Source organism: Rhamphochromis longiceps, linkage group LG7 (genome assembly GCF_057381845.1).
Source record: "Rhamphochromis longiceps isolate RC_006_pf linkage group LG7, R_longiceps_female_GT1.1, whole genome shotgun sequence".
In the NCBI taxonomy this organism is placed as follows: domain Eukaryota; kingdom Metazoa; phylum Chordata; class Actinopteri; order Cichliformes; family Cichlidae; genus Rhamphochromis; species Rhamphochromis longiceps.
The window spans coordinates 21,395,570-21,420,282 of record NC_140563.1 but is presented as its reverse complement, the minus strand read 5'-3'; the positions used below and the strand labels follow the sequence as shown (position 1 = coordinate 21,420,282).

Here is a 24,713-nt window from a genome sequence, read left to right as displayed (position 1 = left end):
TCAAAGTTATCCTAGCAAATTTGACGGTGCTAAACGTGTTAAATAAATAAAGTAGGGTAAAAACAACAACGTTTAAATGTAGAGGAGTTAAAAAGTATAAAGGAGGCCACATAAACATGTACTGTATATAAATTCAGTTTAAACGCAGCACTTAAATGAGACTATTACGGCTACATTGTTGCTCGGTTGGATAGTCTAACACCTTATGTCTAAGAATTTATTGAAGCTTTGAAATATATATCATATCAACGTTATTGTGGTAGCCAATAGGAAGTAGGTTTCCTAAATTATAAAGACTATATTTAATAGTAGTAAGCATCACTGCAATAACAATAATACACTAAATCGTAATTATCATTAAGCTTAACTATAGTGTAAAGTATAATTTATTATTCTTTTTTATACTTTTTAAAATTTAAGTTGACTTTCTGAGTTAATAGTTTTTCTTTCATTATTTTCAGAAACCTGGTATTTATTTTCATTATTCAAGACAAAATATACAAGAATAAACAAAACAAACAAACTAAACTCGAAAATACAAAACTATAATATGCCTGGTAACCCACGACATAAATTGTGCTTGGATGTTGTAATCTTCACTGTATGTAATGCTCCTTCCCTCCTGGAGGGGGCGGCATCGAGCCTGTTCCGCCTCTTCCAAACAATATAAAGGAGCTGATGAAAAAAAAAAGGCGAAGTTGCCTTCAATTGTCTGACCGCACGTCATGGAAAGAGTTACTTTGTTGCCGCTCGCAAAGGAATAAACTCCAAGAAATAGCAGCGGCTCGTGGCGTGTGCTGATACTTAGTGGGCGCGGATTGTTTTTGGCCGTTTTCTGCTTTTGCTGAAAAAGGATCGACTGAAGATGCGCAGGAACCTGTTTACAAAGGAACACGCAGCAAGTTTCAGTGTGAGGGAATGCGGCGTTTAAAAATGCACAGGGATACCATTACTCATCCATCTGTTTTTCCTTCACACCGGGCCACTTTATCCTGGAAGTAGTCCCATCACGGATGGTTTTAAAGCTCGGTAATGAGACACAATTGTACAATAAGTTAACAGCGAGGCTGAAGCCCACTTTGAGAGGATTTTAAAACGACCGTCGGCGCTTTTGGAGGAGCTCTTCGGTGAAAACACTTTTGGTTTTGAACCTGTTGTGTTTGTGATGAGAAAGGAGACACGGGGTCCTTCTGTATTGAGAGGCCTATTGTGTTACAGATCTTTTGTAGGTTAAAGTTCTTGTTAGACCTGCTAGTATAATGCAATAATAGATCAACAGCCTCAATGGGCTGAGTATACTAATTGTTACCCTAGGCCTGTTTCAGACTTTTTATTTTTGGCAGATAGAAGTAATAGTTTTATGCAACTTTTGACAAGCTCTGTGTTTATCTAGTGTCAGATCATTAAATTTACATAGGTCATATTGTGCTGTGGCACACACGATCGAACAGCTGCGATGCCATTTGATATGAGTTTAAATATTACAGTGAGCTAGTGTCAAATGTTTCCAATGTGGCATGCACCGAGACAGCAGCATCGATATAATCTAAGCACTATGTGCATGTAGAATTCTCTGGTTTCGCAGCCACGGGAGTAATCAAAGATGTCAGTGAAAGCCAAAGCCCTCTATACTTTTTTAAGCGAAAACAATGGGGAGATTAGCATCCAGGAGAATGAGGAACTGATTATCTTTGACGAGAACTCAGTGGACGGCTGGTTTCAGGGGGAGAACAGCCGAGGAGAGAGGGGTATCTTCCCTGCATCTTATGTGGAAATTATACGCAGTCGCTCCAACTCTAATGTTACCGACTGCTCCATAAGCCCAGCGGGCTCTTTAGGAAAGGACTTCTCCACTCCAAACACCTCGCTCCATTATCCACAGAATGATTATGATGATGACGATTATGACGACTGGGATGACTGGGATGACAGGTCCACTGTTGTGGATGATGCTGATCACACCAGGAATCCTGGAGCCAATGGACATGCCCCTGAGAACCCGATGACCAACAATCCCAATGTGCACTATCGACCCAAGCCGGCATCCAGACAAGATAGCATCACCAGTTCTAGGAAGGGCAGTATGGTGGGCAGGAACTTGAACAGATTTTCCAGCTTTGTCCGCTCAGGGGTAGAGGCATTTGTGTTGGGTGATGTCCCAATGATGGCAAAGATAGCTGAGACTTACTCCATTGACATGGGTCCCCTAGGGCCCCGGTGGAAGGAGAATCCAAAGCCTTTCTCCTGCTCCATTGAGGATCCCACCAAACAGACAAAGTTCAAGGGCATCAAGACCTACATTTCGTACCGGGTGACACCAAGTCATACAGGGCGTCCCGTCTACAGACGTTACAAACACTTTGACTGGCTGTACAACCGCCTGCTTCACAAGTTCACTGTGATCTCTGTGCCTCACCTGCCCGAGAAGCAGGCCACGGGGCGATTCGAGGAAGACTTCATTGAGAAGCGCAAGAGGCGACTGATACTGTGGATGAACCACATGACCAGTCACCCAGTCCTTTCCCAATATGAAGGCTTTGAGCACTTTCTCATGTGTGCTGATGACAAGCAGTGGAAATTGGGCAAGAGAAGGGCGGAGAAGGACGAGATGGTGGGCGCGCATTTCATGCTAACCCTTCAAATCCCCAAAGAGCACCAGGACCTTCAGGACGTCGAGGAACGAGTCGACAACTTCAAGGCCTTTGCCAGGAAGATGGACGACAGCGTTATGCAGCTGACACACGTCGCCTCGGAGCTGGTGCGCAAACACCTGGGTGGATTCAGGAAAGAGTTCCAGCGTCTTGGAAATGCCTTCCAGTCTATCAGCCACGCATTCACGTTGGACCCTCCCTATAGGTCAGATGGACTCAACAATGCCATCTCCCATACTGGCCGCACCTATGAGAACATTGGAGAGTTGTTTGCAGAGCAACCTAAGTATGACCTCTTCCACATGCTGGATAAGTTGTCGCTCTATCAAGGCCTGCTCGCCAACTTCCCCGACATCATTCATCTACAGAAAGGTGAGCCTGAGAAATTTAAACGTGTCAGAGAATTTTCTGATGAATCTGTGCACGAAAACAAAGCAAAACAAATGCCACAGGAGTCAGAAATCGTAACGATAATTGCATCCATATGCTGGATGCAATTATTAATACGGTTGTTCAAACAAACAAAGCCACACACTGGGCCACATAATCAGCTTTTCTGACATGTCATTTACAATTTGAATTCATCAGAAAGCTGTGCTGAAGGGTAAAGGATTAATTGGTTCAAGATGTCATTTTGTTAACCTAAATTTTGTGACTTATCCATCAGTAATCAGAGAGCCTGCATCAGCTGCAACAAGAACGCGTTTCATTTTGCTAACTGTTAGGAATAATAAACAAAGTGTCTGCTAATAGGAACATGGTGAGCTGATAGCTCACAATCATGTTTTGTTGCTCAAGCCGTGCAGTTTATTTTGTTATGGATGGCAGACGAGGGCAGGCCTTCCATAGCTCCCCTCCCCTCATGACAGACACAGACACATAGATACACAATACCTGAGCCCAAGATTAAATCATAGTGTTAGCCTGTTATATTTTTCACTTTTTTGACGGATGCAGTAATAAGAATCATTTTAGTAATTTTATGTGGAAAAATGCCAGATATTCTTCAGTTTGAGTTTCTTAATTGAGATGATTTACTGCTTTTTTTTCATCAGTGAAAAAATAAAAACAGATTCGTGTAATACTTTAATGGTACAACAGTCAGCCATGTTTACTTGGTTGTCATTGACAAGAAGTGGTCTTTGTAGTCAGTGTAGTCACTATAAGAGGCATGTTTATGGTAGGTTGTCAAGCTAGTATTACAGTATTTTGGTTCGTTCTCCAGGTTTTAACTAACAAATTAGTGCTGACACACACACACTTTTTTTAATCTCTTAGTTAAGACATTGAATTGATATAACGCTTTCCCTAGCCTACCCTAACCATCAAAAATGAACGCCTAACCCTCAACCGTCGTTGTAATTTACCAGTCTTCAGGAATAGTTCTCCAGACTTCTTGAAGCATATTCAAAACAGTTCTTTGCATGTTGCCTACCTTTTGCTCTCAAACTACTTCAGTATAGCTGAGGTGTGTTTAGTGTGTTTGGGATTGTTGACATGCTGAAAAATGAATTAATTGCTAATTAGATGCTTTTAAATGGCGACTCAAACTCTAATGGTCCTTTGGTGTGTTTGCATTTCCTTTGGTTTTGACAAGATACCTAACACCACTGGCTAAAACACGGCTACAAACCATTACAGAGCCTCTGCCGTGTTTTACAGATGGCTCTCTATTATGTCTCTCTCTTTAATCAGAGATTTCAAATCTGGTTTCATCCCTCCATAAAACCTGTTCCCACGGACTTTCAGTTCAGTTCTAATTTGGCATACCTTTGCTTTTTCTCAATGTGTTCCTTCCTTAAAAATGGTTGGTGCACATACTATTTTTTCACAGTACTGTATGCACTAGTATATAGTTTTTAGTATATTATTGCTTCTGTTTGAAAATGTGAAATACACATTACCCTTTGCACAAGTTTTCAAAAACGATGCAGTTGGATATTAGCATAGAAATGTGCAACGAGTACATTTATTGACCTGAAATCATGAAACGCACCATTGTTTTGTAACTGTGCTGCTCCTTATTTGCATATGCAATTTTCTGTTTGAGATGCCCAATTTTCTTAATCCTACATGGAGTTCTGGTAAACTTGGAGCTTGTAAAGTTTTACGCTCGAGCAGAGCACAGATAAATCAGCATTCTGTGTCAGCTCTCAAATAAACAACACATCAACCGATTGGAGTTTGTTCAGGAGGAAGGAAGGGGCTGCTGCCAGTGAGGAAGGAGGAACGCTGTTGGTAAATGTTATTATCTCCCTTCAAACAGCTGGTGCGTATTATCGCAGAGGTCATTCGTGTTACAATACAGCTAGTTACACGAAAGCACTCCACCCAGGAACAAAAGAGAAAATGTGAGCCATCTGAATGAAATTAAAGGGCCAGTCCACCAAGACCCCCCCCAAAAACAAACAAACAAACAAACAAACAAAAAAACCACGGGGAATCTTTCAACCTCAGAGTATCAGGTCATGCAGATGGTTTCAGTGTTATGTATCGAGATTGGTCGGACTCTGATATTGAAATGTATAATCCATTCACCTCCACTATATGACATTATAGTAAACAGAATAAATAGTGTTTACCCCAAAGAATCAAAGTTGTTAGGCCTGGCGTTCATTTGCTCTTTTGATTCTATAAGTTCATGTGTAATACCTGAATGGGGGTGATTGACCATTTCAGGTAAGATGTTTTTGTTTAGCACTCAACATTAAGCCTGGATTATTTAAACCACACTGTTTCCAACAGATTCAGATTTTATTTGTGTTTGTGGCATCCGTGCATACCCATGTGTGTTCATCTACGTATGTACAGCTCCTGCAGGGTGAAGGCTTGCCTAAGTTTTTAAATAATACCTTTTGAAAAGGCAAATAATATCACTAAATGCTACATGACAATAATGAAACAATATAATGCTGCTTCTTTAGTGAGACTCTTGCGGAACAAATGCCAGTGTTACCATCCTGTTCTACAGCTGTAGATGCAGTAGTAAGTAGTACAGTAGTTCCTCTACTCTTTTGCAGGATCATTGAGCTCGTGTAGCAGCACATGTGCCAGTTCCCTAATGGGTAAAGTTCCTCTCCAGCTTTCAGCAGACCTTCGACTACCAGACATCTGAGTATGCACACTCAGGGGATAGGATCCTCTCTGTAGAAGAAGCTAATTTATAACATGACCACTACAACAGAAACCTGGCAACCAGCTTGCCTGTAGGCCGGGGCTAGCTGGTCAGCAGCGACTAACCTTTCAAAATAAAAGCGAGGAGCCTGTCAACTCGCAAATGGATTGTGGGTAGGTGTCGCTGACAAACAAAATTATATGTTAAAATTATTTGCCTTGTATCCTTGGGCTGCTGCTGCTGATATAACTGGGCTGCCCACCCCAGTAAAGTCTGCGTGTGAGGAAACACTGATGTAATAAAAGCATGATGTTGGAATCTACATAAAAAGTTTGATTTGGCAGCAGTGTCTACAAATAGTTCTCACCCCAACCAGGAGGTGATAAATACTGTAGGAAACTGTATTTTGTTCAGGCAGAGACCCTTTCCCCCCCTCTGCTGAGTCTTCCCTGTCGGTCCACATAACTCCCCTTGATATGACTTGTGTTCTGCTGAACCAGATACAGCTGTGGCAACAGTCGGAACACAGAGATCTGAGGTCGACCTTTTCCGGTACACTCCTCCTTCATCCCTTATGGCTTTTTCTTTATTCCCTGCCTGCCTTCGCTGAGGTCTACAGGAGCTGATTTTTAACTGTGATCCATGTCAGGATGTGAACTCCAGGAATTTTAACTGGTGGTGGGCAAGCGAGCCACGCAGGTTGTGTGAGGTTTTGGGCAGTGTCAGGAAAATCTGAGGGTGTGCTCCATTTGTGTTTTCATCCAAATTGAACAGACATTCACTTTTGGTTTCTGCCTTGAAATCAGTCTGCAGCCAAAGCTGCCGCACATGCTTCAACTATGTTTCGCTATTCTCTTTACATCTTTTTCTCCTTGTCCCACATCTGCCCATATCAGAACTCTTTGACTGGGAAGTTTCCTTGGCTTAGATACAAGAGAAGGTAAATCTATCCTGGTTTCAAATGCTTGATCTCCTAACGGTGCATACGCTGTGCTTTGAACATCTGCCAAAACAAATCCCTTAGTTAGACCTTGATCTCATTTGAATACAATTGAAAGTCTTGATGTGAAGAGTAAATAACATTGCATTGTTGGACAATAAAGACCTTCTGAGGGTTTTGTGTGAGGCGGATCTAAGCACTCCCAGCTACAGTTGGGATGCCTTTTACAATCACTTGTTTGTTAGTCATCCTGGCCTCTGAAATTCACTTCGCTCCTTCACTTTGAATGATTGGAGTCATTGCGCTCCCTCAGCGTTCATCAGGTCTTAAATATTACATGTGTGATTTATTTATTTATTTTTTTGTCCAGTGTCTGTGAGAATTTGGGTAGAGATCATGTTCTGTAGATTCTGTACCTGGCGACAATCACTGCACTGATCTTACACAAAAGCCAGCTCTTCAGGGGTTGAATACGTATAAAAAGAAAACACAATAGAGTGAAACCAACGCGCTCCACAGCGAGGGTATCGGACCAGATGATCTGGTCACATGTTGTGTAAGATGAGATCAGGGGTGTTGGCTCTGCATGAAATCGGGATCTGCATCATCCGAGAATGACATGTAGAGCAAAGTAAGGCCACGATCACCGTTTAGTTGTAAAACTAAGCTGTTCAGTTTGTATTTTTATTTATTTATTTATTTTTTAAAGGAGTGGACTTTTTGTCTTTTTGCTACTTTAGCAGCTGCTTGTAGTTGGATAAAACCTGTGATCCACACCACATCATTATGCAGTTTGAGAATGAACTAGCTACCCTGGGACACCTTTAGCAGGCCAGACTTTTAATATGGACAAGAGGTTAGTTGTCCTCCATATGGCAACGCATAACAAAACCACATGCAGGCTCTTGCATGTGCATTTTTGAATAAAAAGATATTTTGCTTTCCAGCTCCGGGGAAATGTGTGTGCCAAATGCCCTGTTGATTTGAGCAGATAACACACAGCCATCTAACTTTTAGTTCTAGTACTTATAAGACAACCACACAGCTCTTTGGTTAATTTCCAAAGACTTGACCAGGAGCGCGTATGGCGTTAATATGATCTGACAAATCTGTCGAGGATTAACGTTCCATATGTTGGTGAAAGTCCAAAGCCAAAGGCAGCGTTTTCTGCAGGTGCACAAACAGCAGTCTGTGCAATTAGCCTTGCATTTCGTTAGCATAGTGGACAAGTTATGGCAGTTGTAATTTGGCCGATTATAGTTCCCTTTTCTGACTGTAGTGACTCTGGAGAGCAAAGGTGTTTTGCTGCTGTTGGCTCACTCATAAATCTTGACAAAGGCTAGCGCCTTGGCTTCACACACAGCTTATCCACATGCTTCTGCATTCCTGTCTGTGCTGGCCCAGTGCAATGTTGTTTCACACTAAAGGAGATCACAGATGTCTCAGAGTCCTCAGTTTTTACCAGTGCCGCCTCCTTTCTTCTCTCAGAGAAGCACAAATTCTGTAGCCTTAGTCTAAAAAAAAAAAAAAAAGGCACGAGTTACAAGTAAAATGAGCTTATATGGAAAAAATTGGCACAGTGTTTAACAGTACACAGCGTGACCGCTAACCGTGAGCGTAATGGCAATAAAGTTTGAGACCTCTCTGTCAAAAAGTGATAATTATGCTTTAAAGATATTCCATAATTCAGAATACCAAAGAGGGTGTGCTAGCGAGGCTGGCTTCTCAAGTTTAAACTTGGCGTGTTAGTGTGTAGCTACAAAGGCTGAGTCTTCTGCTTCGGCACATTGATCAGCATAAGTTTACTGCAAATGTGCCATAATCAAGTTTCAACTTGGCAGGCAGACACTAGTGTTAGAGTTATAAATTTAGAGTAAATGTTAATTACGACTGATCTAGAAATTGCACCAGTCGAATATCCCAGTAAGACTGGCCAGTGTCCCAGCGTGCACTCTACCAAGACACTGAAAAGCTCACCTAGATGCAACCATTTTATTGGCATCTGTACTTTTCCTGCTGTGGCACATGGAAAACGACACAACTGGTCACACTGTGAAGCATGGGTAAGAGCCGATTGAATTGTAGAGCTATAACATATGTGCAGTGTTTTCTGTTTTAATTTATTTATTTATTTTAAAGTCTGGTAAACTGTTGATGGTGCTGGGCAAGTTGCACAGGAACTGTAACAATACTTTCCCCCCCCTCCTTAGTCGTAAGTTTTAATATTTGCTTATTGCTCTTTTTATGACCAGTTCCACTTCACTGGAGTAATAATTTACCCCACAAGCGGAGTCAACTTTTAGTCAAACTTCCACCCTTTAGACCTGACAGGCAGAAAAACTTCCTCATGTCTACTTCACTTAATTTTAGTTAAGTGAATTTAGTTCCCGTTGCTTAGCCAGAGTGTGCACATTGGTGGTAGCCTCACTATTAGCCTGTGTTGTTTATAACTTACTGCTGCTCTGCCATATCAGAGAGAGATAAATAAATGTTTTATTATTGCAACAGCTTAAACTTGAAAATAGGATGACAGTGTTCTTTATAGGGTTTCAAACTGGAAACAACCCATATGGAAAAGAAATAGTAAAAACTTATATGATTTACTCATGAAAGTGGCCACTTTCTCATTACTTTCATATATTGTTTTAGTAAGTATCCAAAGTTTCATTATATAATTTTTCAAGGGATCTTATATGTGTTTTCACTCTTGTATGCTTTTCATTCAAGTTTCACACAAGACAGATACAAACTTTATAAGATTTATATATATCTTTTCCATATGGGAAGGGGTGGCCCACTGTTATGTTGGCTAGTGTGAAATTGGCTTACTGTTCCCATTTACTATTTTTAATAAACTAAGAACAAGACGAAGGTTTTTATTTAATACTGGGGCTTTTCCATAGCATATTGTCAAGGATAACTGGTATACATTTTACTGTGATGTCACTGTATAGCTTTTTTTTTTTAAATTAAAAAAATACAAAAAATTATGCAAGCCCAGAAATGTTTGACATTGAGAGCTGTGTGTCATCCTCCAATAATGATTTAGTAAAACTGGAACTACTTCAACAATCTCCAGCACATCGCAATGCTTTCCAAAATATGCAAGAAAACTGTCCCCGCTAAAGGTGGAAATTCCAAACATGTTTAACCGCTTGAGTCATAAACATATTGTAAAGTACAATGAGGCTTTGATGGAAGAGTTGCTAGCAGTTAAGATGTATGACCCAAAAGCACACAAGTAACTCAACCGACATTGGCTGAAAGACTAGCTAGTACTCTAGCTAGTACTGTTGCTAGCAGCTAATGATATATGACCCAAAAGCACACAACCAAGCTTGGCTGAAAGACTAGCTAGAGCACTAGCTAGTTGCTCTCCAAATAGAAGAGCAAATAGAGTATTGTGTGTAATATTGTTTAATATTTAATGTGTAATATTGGGTGTCAGAAATATCATTATCACACATTTCTGTGATATTTTTTTTAGGCTTCTACCCGGTGCTGTTTTTACCTGTTCATCTGATATCACCTATGTCCATAAATCTAGTTAGGCTGAGTCATTGTTTGCACTGCTGTATCTGAAGCAGGCTAAACATGATTCGGTGCTCCCACTGGCAAATATAACCAATACTTTCTCTTCATGCTGGAAGTGCCCAATGACTCTCTGTGTCTCCTTCCTCTCCCTTTCTTTTTGCAGAGTTACCCATTTATGAATTTATCAAGCACTGCTATTCTGTTTGTACCACTGCCTAACCAGTGGTTACATTACAGAGGAGAGAGCACGCTACAACTCGAGTGGAACATGCAACTGTACAAAAATCTAAATTATACTGTATCTTTTTCCAAATTGTAACTTTTTTCCAAAAACTCCTGAAAATTAGAGCTACTTGGTAGCAACGATCCTTTAATCAAAGCCTTGAGTGCTCACTACTCTAAGCGAGCACTTAAGGCACTTTTTAATAAAAGTCATTCTCCCAGTCACACACACATTCATACGGTGCTTCATTCTTTGACTTTGTGAACTTCCTGTTATGAACACATTCCACTATGATGGATGTCTCAGAGACATTTTAGGGTTCAGTATCTTGCCCAAGGTCACTTTGACATGGAGACCTTAGGAGCTGGGGATTGAAATGCGGATTAGATGGCCAGCTCTGCCTCTGCCTGCCTGTCCTGGCTGCTTGGGTGGCTCACCTTGCCCTCTAAAAGCTCTGGTCTGTCTGTGTCTCTATCTCGGTATGTAAAATTAATCTGAAATAATAAATGTGATGTTTTAGGGTCTCTATGTGTTCGCAACAAACTCTTACTCAGTGTAGGTTGCATTCTGCTTTCTTGCCTTTATTTTGCTTGCATTGTCATGAATAAATGGAAACTAAAAGCCATTGCCATCTGTATTTGTTCATAGTTTGGCTGTTCTTGGAATAAGATACATCAGTTAGCTTGGAGAATGGTGTTTTTGCCCCGTCTATAAAGCTGCATTACAATATCTACATCCAATCCAGCTAAAGTACAGCTGACGTGCCACTAACTAACATGTAATCCTCTTTTTCTTCTTTATCTTTCTGTCTTTTATACAAGTTTTTAGTTCAAAGGTGTCATTCTTCATATAAGTCTCTTAATTTTCTGCTCCACTAATAGAGATCGGAAATTCCGTCAGCCCAAGTTAACTCGTCTAGATCTAGGTATTGGTTTGCCAATGTATTTTATTAGCCTACTGTTACTGTTTCAGTATACTCCACTTGGGAGAAAAACGAAAGGAAAAATGATTGACAAATGTTATAGCTTTATACTGTTTTACCTGATATCCTTCTACTTATGTGCACTAATTATGGATGACAGTAGGCTTCATTCTTTGATGATTTGGTCATTCTCTTACAGGCTGTCAAGTGGGAGATAAACTCCCTTTGTCTGTCTATTTCTCTGTTGTGGCTCGTTGTGTTTGCAGAGACACACCTAGGCCAACGCACATCTATGGCGCTAACACGTCTTGAGTGCACAGTCTTGCTGTTCGTTACATTTCACAACAGACACCTGCTTTGACCTCATTCTCCAAATATCAGCCAAAGTTCATGTGTGAAATCTACTACTGCATGTATGACAACAAAAGTATACAATCTGTGGCTTATTATATTGATTTCTTTTTCACATTCTGCAACTGATTACAACTTCGGGTGCTGGGGTGGCTGCAGCTCAGGAGGTAGAGCAGGTTGGTGGTTCAGCCTACGTCCACACTAATGCGTTTTTGTTTGAAAACGCATCGTTTTCTCTCCGTTTTGGCCTCCCGTCCACACTGAGATGGCGTTTTTCCCAAGGGAAAACGCAGTGTTTTGAAAACACTCTCGAAAATGCATACATTTCAAAACGGAGCTTTCCCGTCGCAGTGTGGACACTCGAAAACGCAGACTTTCGAAAACGCATTTTAGTCATGTGATGCAGTCATGTGACCAATTAAAGATAGCTGGGGGCATTATACAGCAGTTGTTTTGTTTGCTCTCAATTTTGACAGCCATATTACAGATTAATATCAGTTTTGTACATGCTCCAGATAGCTTTTCTTCAAATTATTTAATTCTCACTTGCTTTTGCAACTTTGTACTTTTGTGTTACTCGCAGCAACAACTCCACCTCATTGTTAGTCCATTTAAAAAAACTCGGTGCTTTTCTTCGACCTTTTGCCGCCGCGTTTCAATGAGTAAAGTAAATAAAGTAAATTTCGGCCGATTCAATGTGGACGTACAACTCTGTGAAAACGACTGAAAACGCTAGTGTGGTGGACGCAGAGGGTTTTCAGACTAAAATGCCGTTTTCAAATCTATCCAGGCTAGTGTGGATGTAGATACATCTATCAGAGTGTGAACATGCGTGAATGTTTGCCATAAATAGGGCTGCCACGATTAGTCGACTAGTCACGATTACGTCGACTATCAAAATCGTTTGAAGCTTTGTAAGATCCCAAAACACACAGGAATAAGTAGTAGGATTTAAGAGTGTAATAACGGACTGAAACAGAAGATGGCAGCACTGCATGTACAAGGATGCCAGCTGCCGTTAAACCCCGAAGAAGAAGGAACAGTGTCCGGTATCGTAGCTGTGTCCAAATTCAGGAAACGCATCCTCCTGTGTCCGCATTTGTAGACTCCGACAAATGCGGCCCACAAATGCGTCCTTCATTTCCCCAGATTTGAAGGATGGGTCGGGTGTATACTTCGTGGCCCAACCCATCCCAGAATTCATGGCGCAGCTCTGCTCTGTTTCCAACAATGGCGGCAGCTAGTTAGTTTTAATATTACTCTTATTATTCTTTCTGGGTCACAAAATAAACGTTTAACATATTTTCAGGCGAGAATGTTGCTGTGTAAACTTGCTCAATAGCGAGCCGGGGTTCAAGGCTCACTAGAACCCGTGAGAGCACCGGACTCCCGACAAATCGTTTTCAAACCCACCGCCGTCTTTCGCTACTCAGGTTAAACATACATAAGTCACTTAGATAACTTAAAAATGTTATTGTTTGGCTTTTTTCAGTATTTTATTTGTTCCTGAGTAAATCGGTTTGGCTGAGATTAAAGTTATAGTTTTTACACAACTGAATAAACATCAAGCAGACAACTGATTATCAGAAGTGTGAGATGCTTGAGAATATACTCCAGTGTCCTGTTATATTTTAGATAGCAAGGAGCAGACGGCTCAGTTTATTAAACTCCACCGAAACAATCTGCAAATTTCATTAAAATTTAATAAACTATCATCTTGTCTTTATTTTTAGTTAGCACATACCTTAAACACTTAAAGCTGTAAGCTAATGATAGTTATATAAGAGCAGATGCTGCTGGTGCAGTAAGCTGTACGTTTTACGTCCAATGGATGCGTGATCTGATTAGTCGACTAATCGCAAAAATAATCGGTGACTAGTCGACTATCAAGATAATCGTTTGTGGCAGCCCTAGCCGGAAACACAGAAAACTTAAGCATAGAAAAAAGTGCTTGTATGACTGGGTGAATGAGGAATGGTGTAAAGCGCAGACAGATTGTCAGCATGTTGCCGTCAGTCTGAATGAGTCTGTATCAATGTCGAGCAAAACCTGAGGGGGTTTGACTCAACTTGAACAGTATGCTGGTTATAGAGCTGGGGGGTTGATGAGCAGTAATGTGATAATTAAGTATGAATTTATGTTTAAGAGCAACAGATATGTGATTTTTGACCATTTATCACAGTTAATTGCTCAATTATAAGAAACAGATGGAAGATTGCAGACTGACTCCATCTTATCTCATTTTGCAGGAGAATAAATAACTGAAGTAAGATAACTTTGTCTTATTGGATAAAAGGACTGAACAGCTGTTGACAGCTTTTAACTTTGAGCACATAATTTGCTTTTGAGGTGATAAAATGCAATATATGATTTATATGATATTACAATACTCAACATGTCACAAAATGTAAAATTAACAAAAAGTATTGCAATATCATTGTATCGTGGGCTGTCTGATGATTCTCACCCAATAACTACCATAATCTGCTAGTTGATATTTTACTTAGTGTGACCTAAAACTATCAACTGAGCCCCTGAAGTCATCAAGAAAGTGTTCACTAAGGTCCCAAAGATGCCAAAGTTTGAGGGCCATTTGAAGCCTGAGGAGCTGACCCCTACTATCCTTTAAAAAGAATTTAGTTTTAAGACATTTCCAAAGTTAACAATGGACTGTGGTGGTTTCCAGGTTTTTGTTTTGTTACTATGTCTAAGCTTTAATTGGTGCTGACTAAGGTAGGCAGTCCACAAAGCAGGGATGAATTTATTTTGACCACGGGAACAACCTTAAAGTCATACTGGCCAGACATTCTTTATCAGAACTGCATGTCTTACTTTTTCTTTCTTTCTTGTAAATTTCAGCCATTGCAACACTTCCAATTAGACAAAAGTAAACACTCCATTTATTCCACAGAAGAAGAGCTGACACTATTATATATGAATTTGATGTCACAACCAGAAACACAACAGAATGCCTTAAAACCCAGAGGGATTTCAAGGCAACCCGACTCTTGTCTCACAAATCTTAGTAATAAATAGTTATACAAAGGAGCCGTGATGTCACAGTTAATGCTAACTGCTCATTAGTTTTGCATGATATGCGATGACAGCACTGATGCTGTTGTTGTCTGAACTTTTGTGAGGTAGTTTGAACAGCTAAGTTGTAACAAGGCCAGACATTTTGCTCCAGTTGGCAACTGGAAATGCCAAATATTTTCATCCTCGTCCAGTCCAACTTTTGATTTCATGTCGACATACAGATGTCGGAAACCCGACTTGAAAAGAATTGAAATAAATCCCTTTGAAGGGGAGCGTTGTGACTTAACACCCCACCCCCACCCAGCGAGAAGCATAAGTGTACATATCTTTCTTAATAAATGAGTACATCATGCTAGCATAAATGTTTGGCACGAGGGTAAATTTATAACTCTGTCTGTGTAAATATGAAATATATAGTAGTTTAAGATTAGAGTCTCTCTAAACATTAAAAAGAAGAACAGCTGTTGAACACATCAGGGCATGGCTTCAATTAAGAGATTCAGTTTGTGCTTTGGAGCTGTTGGAAGTCTTTTGTTGTAGTTCTGCGAGTGTAAGCGTTGTTGTCATGGTTGAAAACTTATTATCCAGGGTGCAGAGGAATTTTGGACTATTACTCATTCTGTTTTATTTTAAAATTGTTCCTCATCCTCAAAGTACTGAAAAATTCGAGACGTTTGCTTTTTGTGTGTGTGTCCATGCATTGCATTGACTTTAAAGATAACATTTCTGAGATGGATAAAAGTTGGTTGTGAGCGCATTCCAGCTCAGGTCATTAACTCCAGGTCCGTTTTATCTGTGTATCTGATTGGCTGCTGTAAACACTATTACATTTTCTGCTAACTCAGCAGAGGTTTTTTCTTCATGTTTGTCTATCCTCGAGGCTTTTAAGGCCAACTTTAAACGCCGGCAGATATCGCGGAGTCCTTTTGACCCCGTCATACATTCTTGAAGAAATGTCTCTTCTCTTTTTCTTCTCTATTTTCAGCTTTTCTGCACATGATGTTCCCTTCCTTTCCTGTTTTTTTTCCCCCTCCCCCTCTGTTCCTGTACTCTCCTCCATTAAGATTAAATGTCAGTGTTTATCTTTGTCTTCAGATTTCTGTGCTTTATTACCTTGTTTGAATAAAAATCATAAGTGCTTCTACAGGCATGTTCTGGACTGAATCAGCTTAAAGGCTTTTAATAGCAACAGACTTGGAGCTGAATAGATAATAGTTGTTTTTTGTGATGTCATTGAAATATAGAGTTATGGTAAAACACATGAGCATAAGTATTAGTAGTAATTTGAGTCTGTATCCAGTTTTCTGTAATGCATCCATGATGAAACAAAATACAGCCCTGATAACAAAGTATTAGGGGTAGGGGGGGAAAAGAAAATGGCACAGTATACAGGAAGTGGCCCTAGCATATTGAAGACTTGCTAGGGCGCTAGGTTTTAGGCTGCTGAGCAGTTAACCAACTAGACACTTTCAGGTGTAACTATAGATGGTATAAAACATGGACGTAGATTCCTGGTTAGAAAGAAAAGCTAATGTGAAAGTGCCTTTTGACCTCCAGATGGCGATAGCTATGGTGACAAAAAGGCTTCCACATATATAGAAGTCTATGGGGAAATAGCTTTCTGTTTTGAACTTTGTAAACACTTAATGGGTTCAGTTTTATTTTATAAACTTTGGTCATATATTTCAAAATGGAGGATTACCTGTGGTATGCTGATTGGTGAAGGCATTTGTTAGCCAATGAATATGTGATTTCACAGTACAGCATTATATTGCGTTTTTGTTGTTGTTGTTGTTTTTTAAAACAAGATGGCGATGGTAAAAATGCTAATCTCTCAAGGCTAACGACTAACTAACAAACAAAGCTAACAAAGAGCAACTGTATTGATAGAGATGGTGGAGGCTAGTATAGCTCGCAGCAACTAGTAGAACACATAAACATTAAAGAAACTAAAACATAGTACACAGTACTACTGGTATATTTTCTTTTTTTCCAGGCAGTATGAAGACGGACATGTGTAGCTTCCAGTTCTGAAAAGTGAGATCAGTGAGGGAACGTCTTAACATCTGCATTCTAGTTAATGGCCACCAGAGGGCTGATCTTTGCGCTTGTAAAGAGACTTCTGGTGTCCTCGGCTCCTGATGACTTTATTGATTTATTGAGTATATTTTTAAAAAAAGGCCAAGAGTCACTTGTCACATGTGGTTTCAAAACCCATGGGTGGCAACCACAACGCAACTTTACAAATGAAAGGTGGCATGATTATATAAAAGAAAGGCCCCATCCTTCTATTCTAACATCTGTGGCCGTTCCTCGTCACAAGCATGTGATGACACTGTTTGTGTAATTACACAAGTTCCACAGTGCACTTTGTTTTTTCTTTTTTTGCCGTTTACATTCTCAAAGCTGAGAGGCCAACAAAGAACAAATATGTCATGAGTTCACTGCGGTGCTTGACACAGACGTCAGCCCTTTTACACACACACACACACACACACACACACACACACACACACACACACACACACACAGAGCCCATTATTAATGGTCAGTGTTTTGTGGCGACAAGCCTCACTTGTCCTCAGTTTAGAAATATTTCTGTTTACCTCTGTCCAGTATGAATAACACAGACTAATCTTATTCAGGCACGTTAGTCCTTCCGGTGTTTGAAATCTTTGAAACAGTATTTCCAGATTTGTTTGTTTTACTGTTCGCCGAAGATTCATTTTGATTACGCAGACTCAGAATGGCTTTCTTGTTGGTATTTAAACTTTTAAGGCTTATAGACGACTACGCTAGTATCACATACAGTATTATACAAGTCCGTCAGTTCAGCGACTGCAGCACATTTTTATGGATTTTAAAATGTCATGTCGTCACCTGCAAGATATTTTTCCTTTTGCTTTTCAGAGAGAGAGAGTAATTTGCCAATTCTGAGTCCTAAAGGGAAAGTGGGGGTATGTGTTTTGTGGTTTTCATTGCAGTAGTGATGTCATTACATACTGGAGACTGCACATTTCACATATTAGCCCAGTACAGTTTAACTAACACACACGCACACATGCACACAGCTCTAGAGAACTGCAAAGAATTTCTTTAAAAAGGCGAGGTCAAATTAAACCTTACTTTTAATAGTTCTTGAGGAAGTGTTGATTTTGTAATAACAGGGTCATTTTTGTTCAGCTCACTGCCGCTCAACTTAGTGCTGGTAGGGTGGGGGAAAAAAAGCTAATTATTGTTTTAGAAAAGTGTTCACAACTCCATCAATTAGCTGCAAAAGCTGGCTATTCCACTGGTTTTCACACCCCACCTCTTATTCCTCTCCAGTGACTGCATAGTTGTGGTACATCTGTGACTGACAGTTTGTTACTTGGTGACTATTCAAGTGTTTGAAAATCATGGTCATCCAACATATATTCGATATAATGATATATATATCGGATGACGATATAAAAACGTCTATCGGTTCAGTTTACGCTATCGCTTGTTTCGTGGTGTCGCAAAATAAACTGTTTACGACAATATTTTTTCATCGTTTTGATGGTCACTGTAGTGGTTATATTGATTTCTTAAAAGTTCTCTCTTTCTCTTATATTTTATATAACCACACTACGGACGGACAAGCGCCTGTTTTTATGCGTTGTGGTTAGCAACAACGACGGTAAAACCCTTGCGTGACCGCTTGTTTATGTTCCAAATAAACCTTTCACAATAAAGCTCAAGATCCTGTTGAGACTTTTTCAAAATAAACTGAATCACGTGAAAGAGCAGATTATTTACGGATGAGAAGTGCAAAAGAGCCGCCAGGTGCTAATAAATAAACCTTAGACTCAAACGTTAGAACAGGCTTTTCCCCGCAGCACGCCGTGTAATAAATACTCACAAAGAAAACGGCAGCCGTTACATTTTTAGACATACAGTAAGTTGTATCGTTTCATACATCGGTTAAAACACTCGACTCCAGCTATGACGCGCAGCTGAAAACACTTCCTGCAAGTCGAGATTCACAGAATTTACAGAAGATGTTACATTTTTGTGATTTATATCGTTATCGGGACGATAGAATTCTTATATTGGGATGTGAGATTTTGGTCATATCGCACAGCCCTAACATGGGTCACACGTTAGTGCACTGCTTAGTATTGGCGACAGGCCAAGTGTCACCTCTGTGTCACTCTGGATTCCTCTCACAGTCCAAAGACATGCATGTCAGGTTACCCAGCTATAGGTTTGAATATAAATGTGAATGGCTGCTTATCTCTATGTGTTATCCCTGTGATATAGCAACGTGTCCAGGGTGCACCCTGCCTTTTGCTCTGTGACATAGGGATGGGCCCCTTTCATCACTATTGTGCAGTCGAATGTTAATAATATAAAGCTTTCTATACTATTCCAAGAGTCACATACCTTTTATATAAAGCTTTTCTACTCAACTTGAGCACTCAAAGCGCTTTATACAACAAGCCTCATTCACCCATTCATGCACACGTTCACACAAACACTTTTTCCTGGTCAAAGTTCTTTCTGTCTGATATTTACATGCATTGACACTCTGGTGAATGCGTCGGGAGCAACTTGGGATTTAGTATGTAGTTCAAGAATAGTTTGGTATGGAGACTGGAGCAGCTAGTGATCAAAACACCAGCCTTTCAATTGCTACATGACCTGAGGTACTGAGCTACACCCTAAAGATAACGAATTCTCAGGTCTAGTGTCGGTCCTGTGATGTGTGTTTGTGGCAGTAGTGAGAATGACTTCATTCCTAACTAGGGATAAACCAACTCAGCTATTTCCACTTCCAATCCAACACCATTACCCTGGCTGTGGGTAAGTATCTCCCAGTGCTGAGGTTGTTGCTGTGGTGTGGCTAAGTAAACACGGAGCAGCATAGAACTGAACTGAATGAATCAGCTTATTGTCACCGATTGCATCGCTTATTGTGTCTGATCGACCTTTTTGGGTCAGTATTGGAACGATATCTGATCCATTATTAGACTGATGCATCCCTACTTGTATTTTATCCCAAACCAAAATCTCTTCCCAAATCAAAACAAGTTGTTTTGATGCGTAAACCGAACCCTAACCAAAGAGGGTGTAAGTCGCTGGTTTCTCATGCTTTCTTTAAAATGTGTTTAATGCATCTGTTAGAATTTTATAAAAGCCATTCACATAGTATTTAGAGATCACAGTTACGATTCATGTGCAACAATTTACATAGTATAGTTCTACATTTCTCGCTACCCAGACAAGCTGATTCATTCTATATATGACAACACGTAGTGCAGCTGTGCAGCAAACCAATAAACTTTGTCTTTAGATTTATACACACTATCCATATCTGAAGAGGCTCCACTTCAGTTTAAAGATGACTACACTTCAGGATTTAACAGTAGGGCTGATTTAAATCTAATGTGACCGGAATCCAGATGACACAGAGTTAAAATTAGACACACTTGCCTAAAAAGTGCTGCGTTATAATGTCTGGATCATAAAGAAATCTGCAGTCTCTGGAGAAAAATACCAATGACAGTGCTTAATAAGGACACAGTAATAGTGAAGTATACAATCAAAACATGCTGTAAACACGGACTTTCCGCTCTCAGTGAAGACGTGCGTTTCCCGAATTTGCCCTGCAGTGACCCCAGGCTAAGTGAGAGGCTGTGGGAATGAGGAATGTAGCAATGTCTATTATCTCAACTGTCTTCACTCATTTCCTCTTCATTTTAAACCTCAAATGTATAATTGCATTTATCAAAAACTGTGCGACCTGACCGCACAGGCATTCACGCTATAAAATATTTTCCAAGACAATAGAAGTAGCGTGATGCAGCAGTGGATCACAGGAGGTTGCATAATCCTTTTTACTTGTGGCGATTCAGTCAAAGCTGTTGGAAGTGCTGCTACAATATGGACGACAAGCATTTAATCGCTTACATGAACGCAAACAAACCAACCATCTTCAGCTAGTTATTCTATTCACCCAAGTCCTTTTGCTAAGGAAGAATGATTTTTATGCTGCTGAATTTAAGTTTTCTTGTTGTCCGCTGCCTCTCGTTTTTGTTTCCTCCTCCTTTCTTTCACTCACTCTGTGTCCAAAGCCTTCTCCAACCTCTTGTAGAGCTCTAATATCTCTCCAACACACGCCCATTAATCTGTCACATGTGAAACACTGTGGTAGCTGGTCTGGTTAGGCAAGATAAACAAATCTAGCAACTTTCCAGACCACTGATTGTGTATCAGTGAGCATATGTAAAACAGGGAAACGGTACGACACTTGGAAACTAATTCAGTTTTACTTCTAGCCTGATGCACTTCTTCTTCATTTTGTTCGTGGATTTCGTGGCTTTAAATATTCTTGTGTTTAGCTGTAAGCAAGATTCTCTTTGTGGCGAGATTGTGCATCAGCTGTGCCAAGAATTTCAAGAGAGGAATTGTTTTTTGTTGCTTTGGAAAGCTAAGCAGCAGCATTTTACTATATAGTTTTGCATGAAGTCAGAGAGGACGTTTAGCTGCATGGAAGAGCACGTCAAGCTGTTGTGGGATTCTTTATGATTTCAGTCTCACTCACACACACAGAGCTATGAGTGCCTTTCCTTTATGTCCCGCAGACATGCTTTCTTGTGCTGCACATTTTCCTCTCATGTGGAAAACAGAATACATAAATGTAGGTCAGAGCTACAGACTGCAGTCCACATGCCTCTTCTGCTGGAACCGGCTCCAGCTGCTATTCATGCTTTCCCACACTTCTGCCAGGAGTTTCGAATGAAATGCCGTGTAGCATGACCTCAGATTTACAGTTAATGGATGAGTGTCAGGCAAGTACTTACAAAGCAGAACACCTAGCTTGTCCAGACTAGTCCTGCTTCCTGATTTTGAGCTCAGGCTTTTTGAGGCTGACGGTCTGATGGGAAATGCAGCAATGGCGACGTGCCATCCGACTGCCATGTTCGGCAATTGGAAAGTTACTTCATAGCAGTCTGGGTGAATGTGGTCCCGACTAGCAGTAGGCACACTGAAAGTAGACGTTTGGTATGCAGTGAAACAAGAAGTGATTGTGTGGTTTCCTCGGTGTGCTACCCTGTAAAGTGTATAGCTTACAGTAGTTAATGTCTGGGGAGAAGGTTCCAATGTTTATCTTGAGATATTAAAATCAGCATAGCGATATAGCATGTTGTACTATAATGGTGAGTAATAAAAGTCTGTGACTGTTTCTGTGCTGTATTTATCTTTTATTACAGCATATGGGGATTTTTTTGGTTTAAAAAAAAGACCACAGACAATTTAATTGGGAGGTGAAAGGGGTTGGCATTTAAGGATTAGATTTAGCAAATTAGACAAAAACATGGTGTTTAGCATGCAGTAGTGTTCTTTTATTTGCTTGGTTTATCATTTTAGATTTCTGCATCCTCCCAAAAACAATAGAGGTACTGGGAAATATGTTTCTTGTTTTAAATAAGTCACTCTGTATAATTCTGCTAGCACTTTCACGTTTCACCCAGAGCTATAAAGTGATTCCTAAGAAACTATTGAGCTGTTTTCTGCAGACTCTCCAGAGCAACCAAAGCTTAATTGTCTTACTATAATGATTTTAGTGTATATGTGTGTATATATGTCTGCATGTTGTGCACCAAAAATGGTAATTCTTCACCCTCAATATACATAAAGCAATCATTTTGAGTAGAACACAACTAAAAAAAAAAAAAAAAAAACAAAAGCCAAAAGGTTTATTTTATCCAACTCCTCTGCTTATCCAACTCAAGGTAACATTTTACATTGTACTTGTGCAACAAAATTACAAATTTACATGTAACTAATTCAGTTAAAGTCAGTTTTTTTTTTCTTTTTTTCAGACATCGTCACACATACAGCAATTATTAATATCTGTGTGTGTGTTTGTGTGGTGGTTTTTTTTCCATTTAAAATAAGATTTATTATAAATCCCCATTTTGATTGATCAGTCATATTGATCATCGCTCTAAATTGAATGTCAAGTTCAGCGTAATGAAAGCTTGTTATGTGGCGGTCACCAAAATTTCTCTCTTTAATGGAGTTTTGTTGGAGACGCTATTAAATACAGAGTAAAACATTTGAAAAAGTGTTGCAAGCCTGGCAAAAAAAATGCCCACAGGGCATCATCTTTGAGGTTTTTGTGTCATTCGCTATTACGTCTGAATAAAAAAATGCAGTTCTCAGAAGCTCGGAGAGTAAAATCAAAACAAACGTGCATTGCCCCACATGCCACCGAGTTAATGAGAACCTATTGGCATTTTTTTTTTCTTGACACAGGTGCCTTTGCCAAGGTGAAGGAGAGCCAGCGGATGAGTGATGAAGGGAAAATGGACCAGGATGAGGCTGACGGCATTAGGAAACGCTGCCGGACTGTGGGCTTTGCCCTCCAAGCGGAAATGAGCCACTTCCATCAGCGACGAGAGGTGGACTTCAAAGACATGATGCAGGCCTACCTCAGGGAGCAGATAGCCTTTTACCAGCGTGTTGTCCAGCAACTGGAGCGCACCCTGCGCATGTACGACTGTCTGTAAAGACACCGGACTGCTTTCTGGGTCAGGATGTCAAGAGAGAAAAGGGAATGCGCACACACAGAGTGGAAAAAGGAAAGGGAGATTCAAGTCTTGACTCTTTCATCAATGGTTCAGTTAAAAAAAACAAAACAAAACATTTGCAGATGAATGAAGCGTGGGTTTACTGGAAAGACATGCAAAGCCAGTCACTCTTTCACTTTGATAGATTCAAAGTTTATGTTTTATTATTATTTTTTGTGTGTTTTCTTTTTAAGACCTACTGTATCTTTTATTTCTGAAATACACAGCACACAGCATATTGTTTATTTGACATAATTTAAGGTGTTGGTTACATTAAAGTAAGAGTATAGGTTTCATATTCATAGTGGATCTATAGTAGAAACGGGTTCTGTTTTTAAAGTCGTCCCTTTTCTCTTGAGTGTTGTGTAGCGTGGCCTCCACCGGTGATTGATTGAAGTCACATCCAGTGTAAAATGTTTAAACTTTTAGCTGAACTTTCAACAACTTTCATTAAACTATCCAGAATGTCCTTTGCTTGGAGGGCAAAGCCCTCATCAGTACTTCCTGGCCAAAGAAGTGCTCAAGAGGAATTAGCCCTGTCGATTGCTCGCGTGGCTCAGGCGTTTCATACTTCACGTTAGTTACTTTAACGAAAAAGACAAATGGCTGTCTAAACTTTGCACCATGTGAAAAATGTACTGATAACGTGTAATTTTGTGAGTCCTTTTTTTGTTTTCTCCGTGACGTTTGTGCCTTTAAGGGGGACCGTTGTCTGTCGTCTGCAGTGTGGCTTGTGTTTTACGGGGCGAATTGTTGGAATGAGCTCAGTTACGAGACGAGTTTGCACATGTTCCTTTTTTTTATTATACTGTTAGGTCATCCTGGGTGTGTATGTGTTGTGTGGGTTAAGGAATGTAACGCTGTGCAGATCAATTCCCTTGTCCTTGATGGACAAAACAATGTTTCTTTATATGTAGCAGCAGGTGTATCTGTAAGTTTCATATGAAAAGTGTTCAGGTAGTTTAAGTGGAGCAACTTGTAATCATATAGTTAAAACGAGACCACATTCCTCCCGTGTATTACCCGAGTTTTGTGTTCATATTAAGCATTTTACAACACTGAATGCTCACAAAATTTATTAGTTGTTTTGTTGTTACCTCTTGAACAGGTAGCCCATCAAATTGCCTCCTGTAAAACCAACTTGTCCTTAACCCTTGTTTTTGTACTTATTAAGCAAACCAGATGCAATGTGCTGAATATAGATTATTGCAGTGCTGGCAGATTTTCTTTTCTTTAGTAATAGCTAGGCTAGCTGTTTTCCTTCTTTTCCAGTCTTTGTGCTAAGCTAAACCAGGTGCCAGCTAGAGCTTCTCACGTAACTGACTTGACCAGAGAGTGGAA

General features: G+C 40.1%; 1 protein-coding gene across 1 annotated transcript; it reads left to right on the top strand.

The window, feature by feature from the left end:
- The first annotated feature begins 671 nt into the window (after positions 1–671).
- On the top strand, positions 672–24,441 carry snx33 (sorting nexin 33). The gene is made up of 2 exons (XM_085412802.1): positions 672–3,023; positions 23,059–24,441. The coding sequence occupies exons 1-2, from the start codon at positions 1,604–1,606 to the stop codon at positions 23,310–23,312; spliced, it is 1,674 nt and encodes a 557-aa protein (XP_085268928.1). The 5' UTR covers positions 672–1,603; the 3' UTR covers positions 23,313–24,441.
- Positions 24,442–24,713: the final 272 nt, after the last annotated feature.

Bases quoted from the DNA above. Each gene is read 5' to 3' on its own strand.
- snx33 (XM_085412802.1), top strand. From the start codon at position 1,604: ATGTCAGTGAAAGCCAAAGCCCTCTATACTTTTTTAAGCGAAAACAAT. The intron at 3,024-23,058 runs GTGAGCCTGAGA...TTCTTGACACAG, and splicing joins CATCATTCATCTACAGAAAG to GTGCCTTTGCCAAGGTGAAG.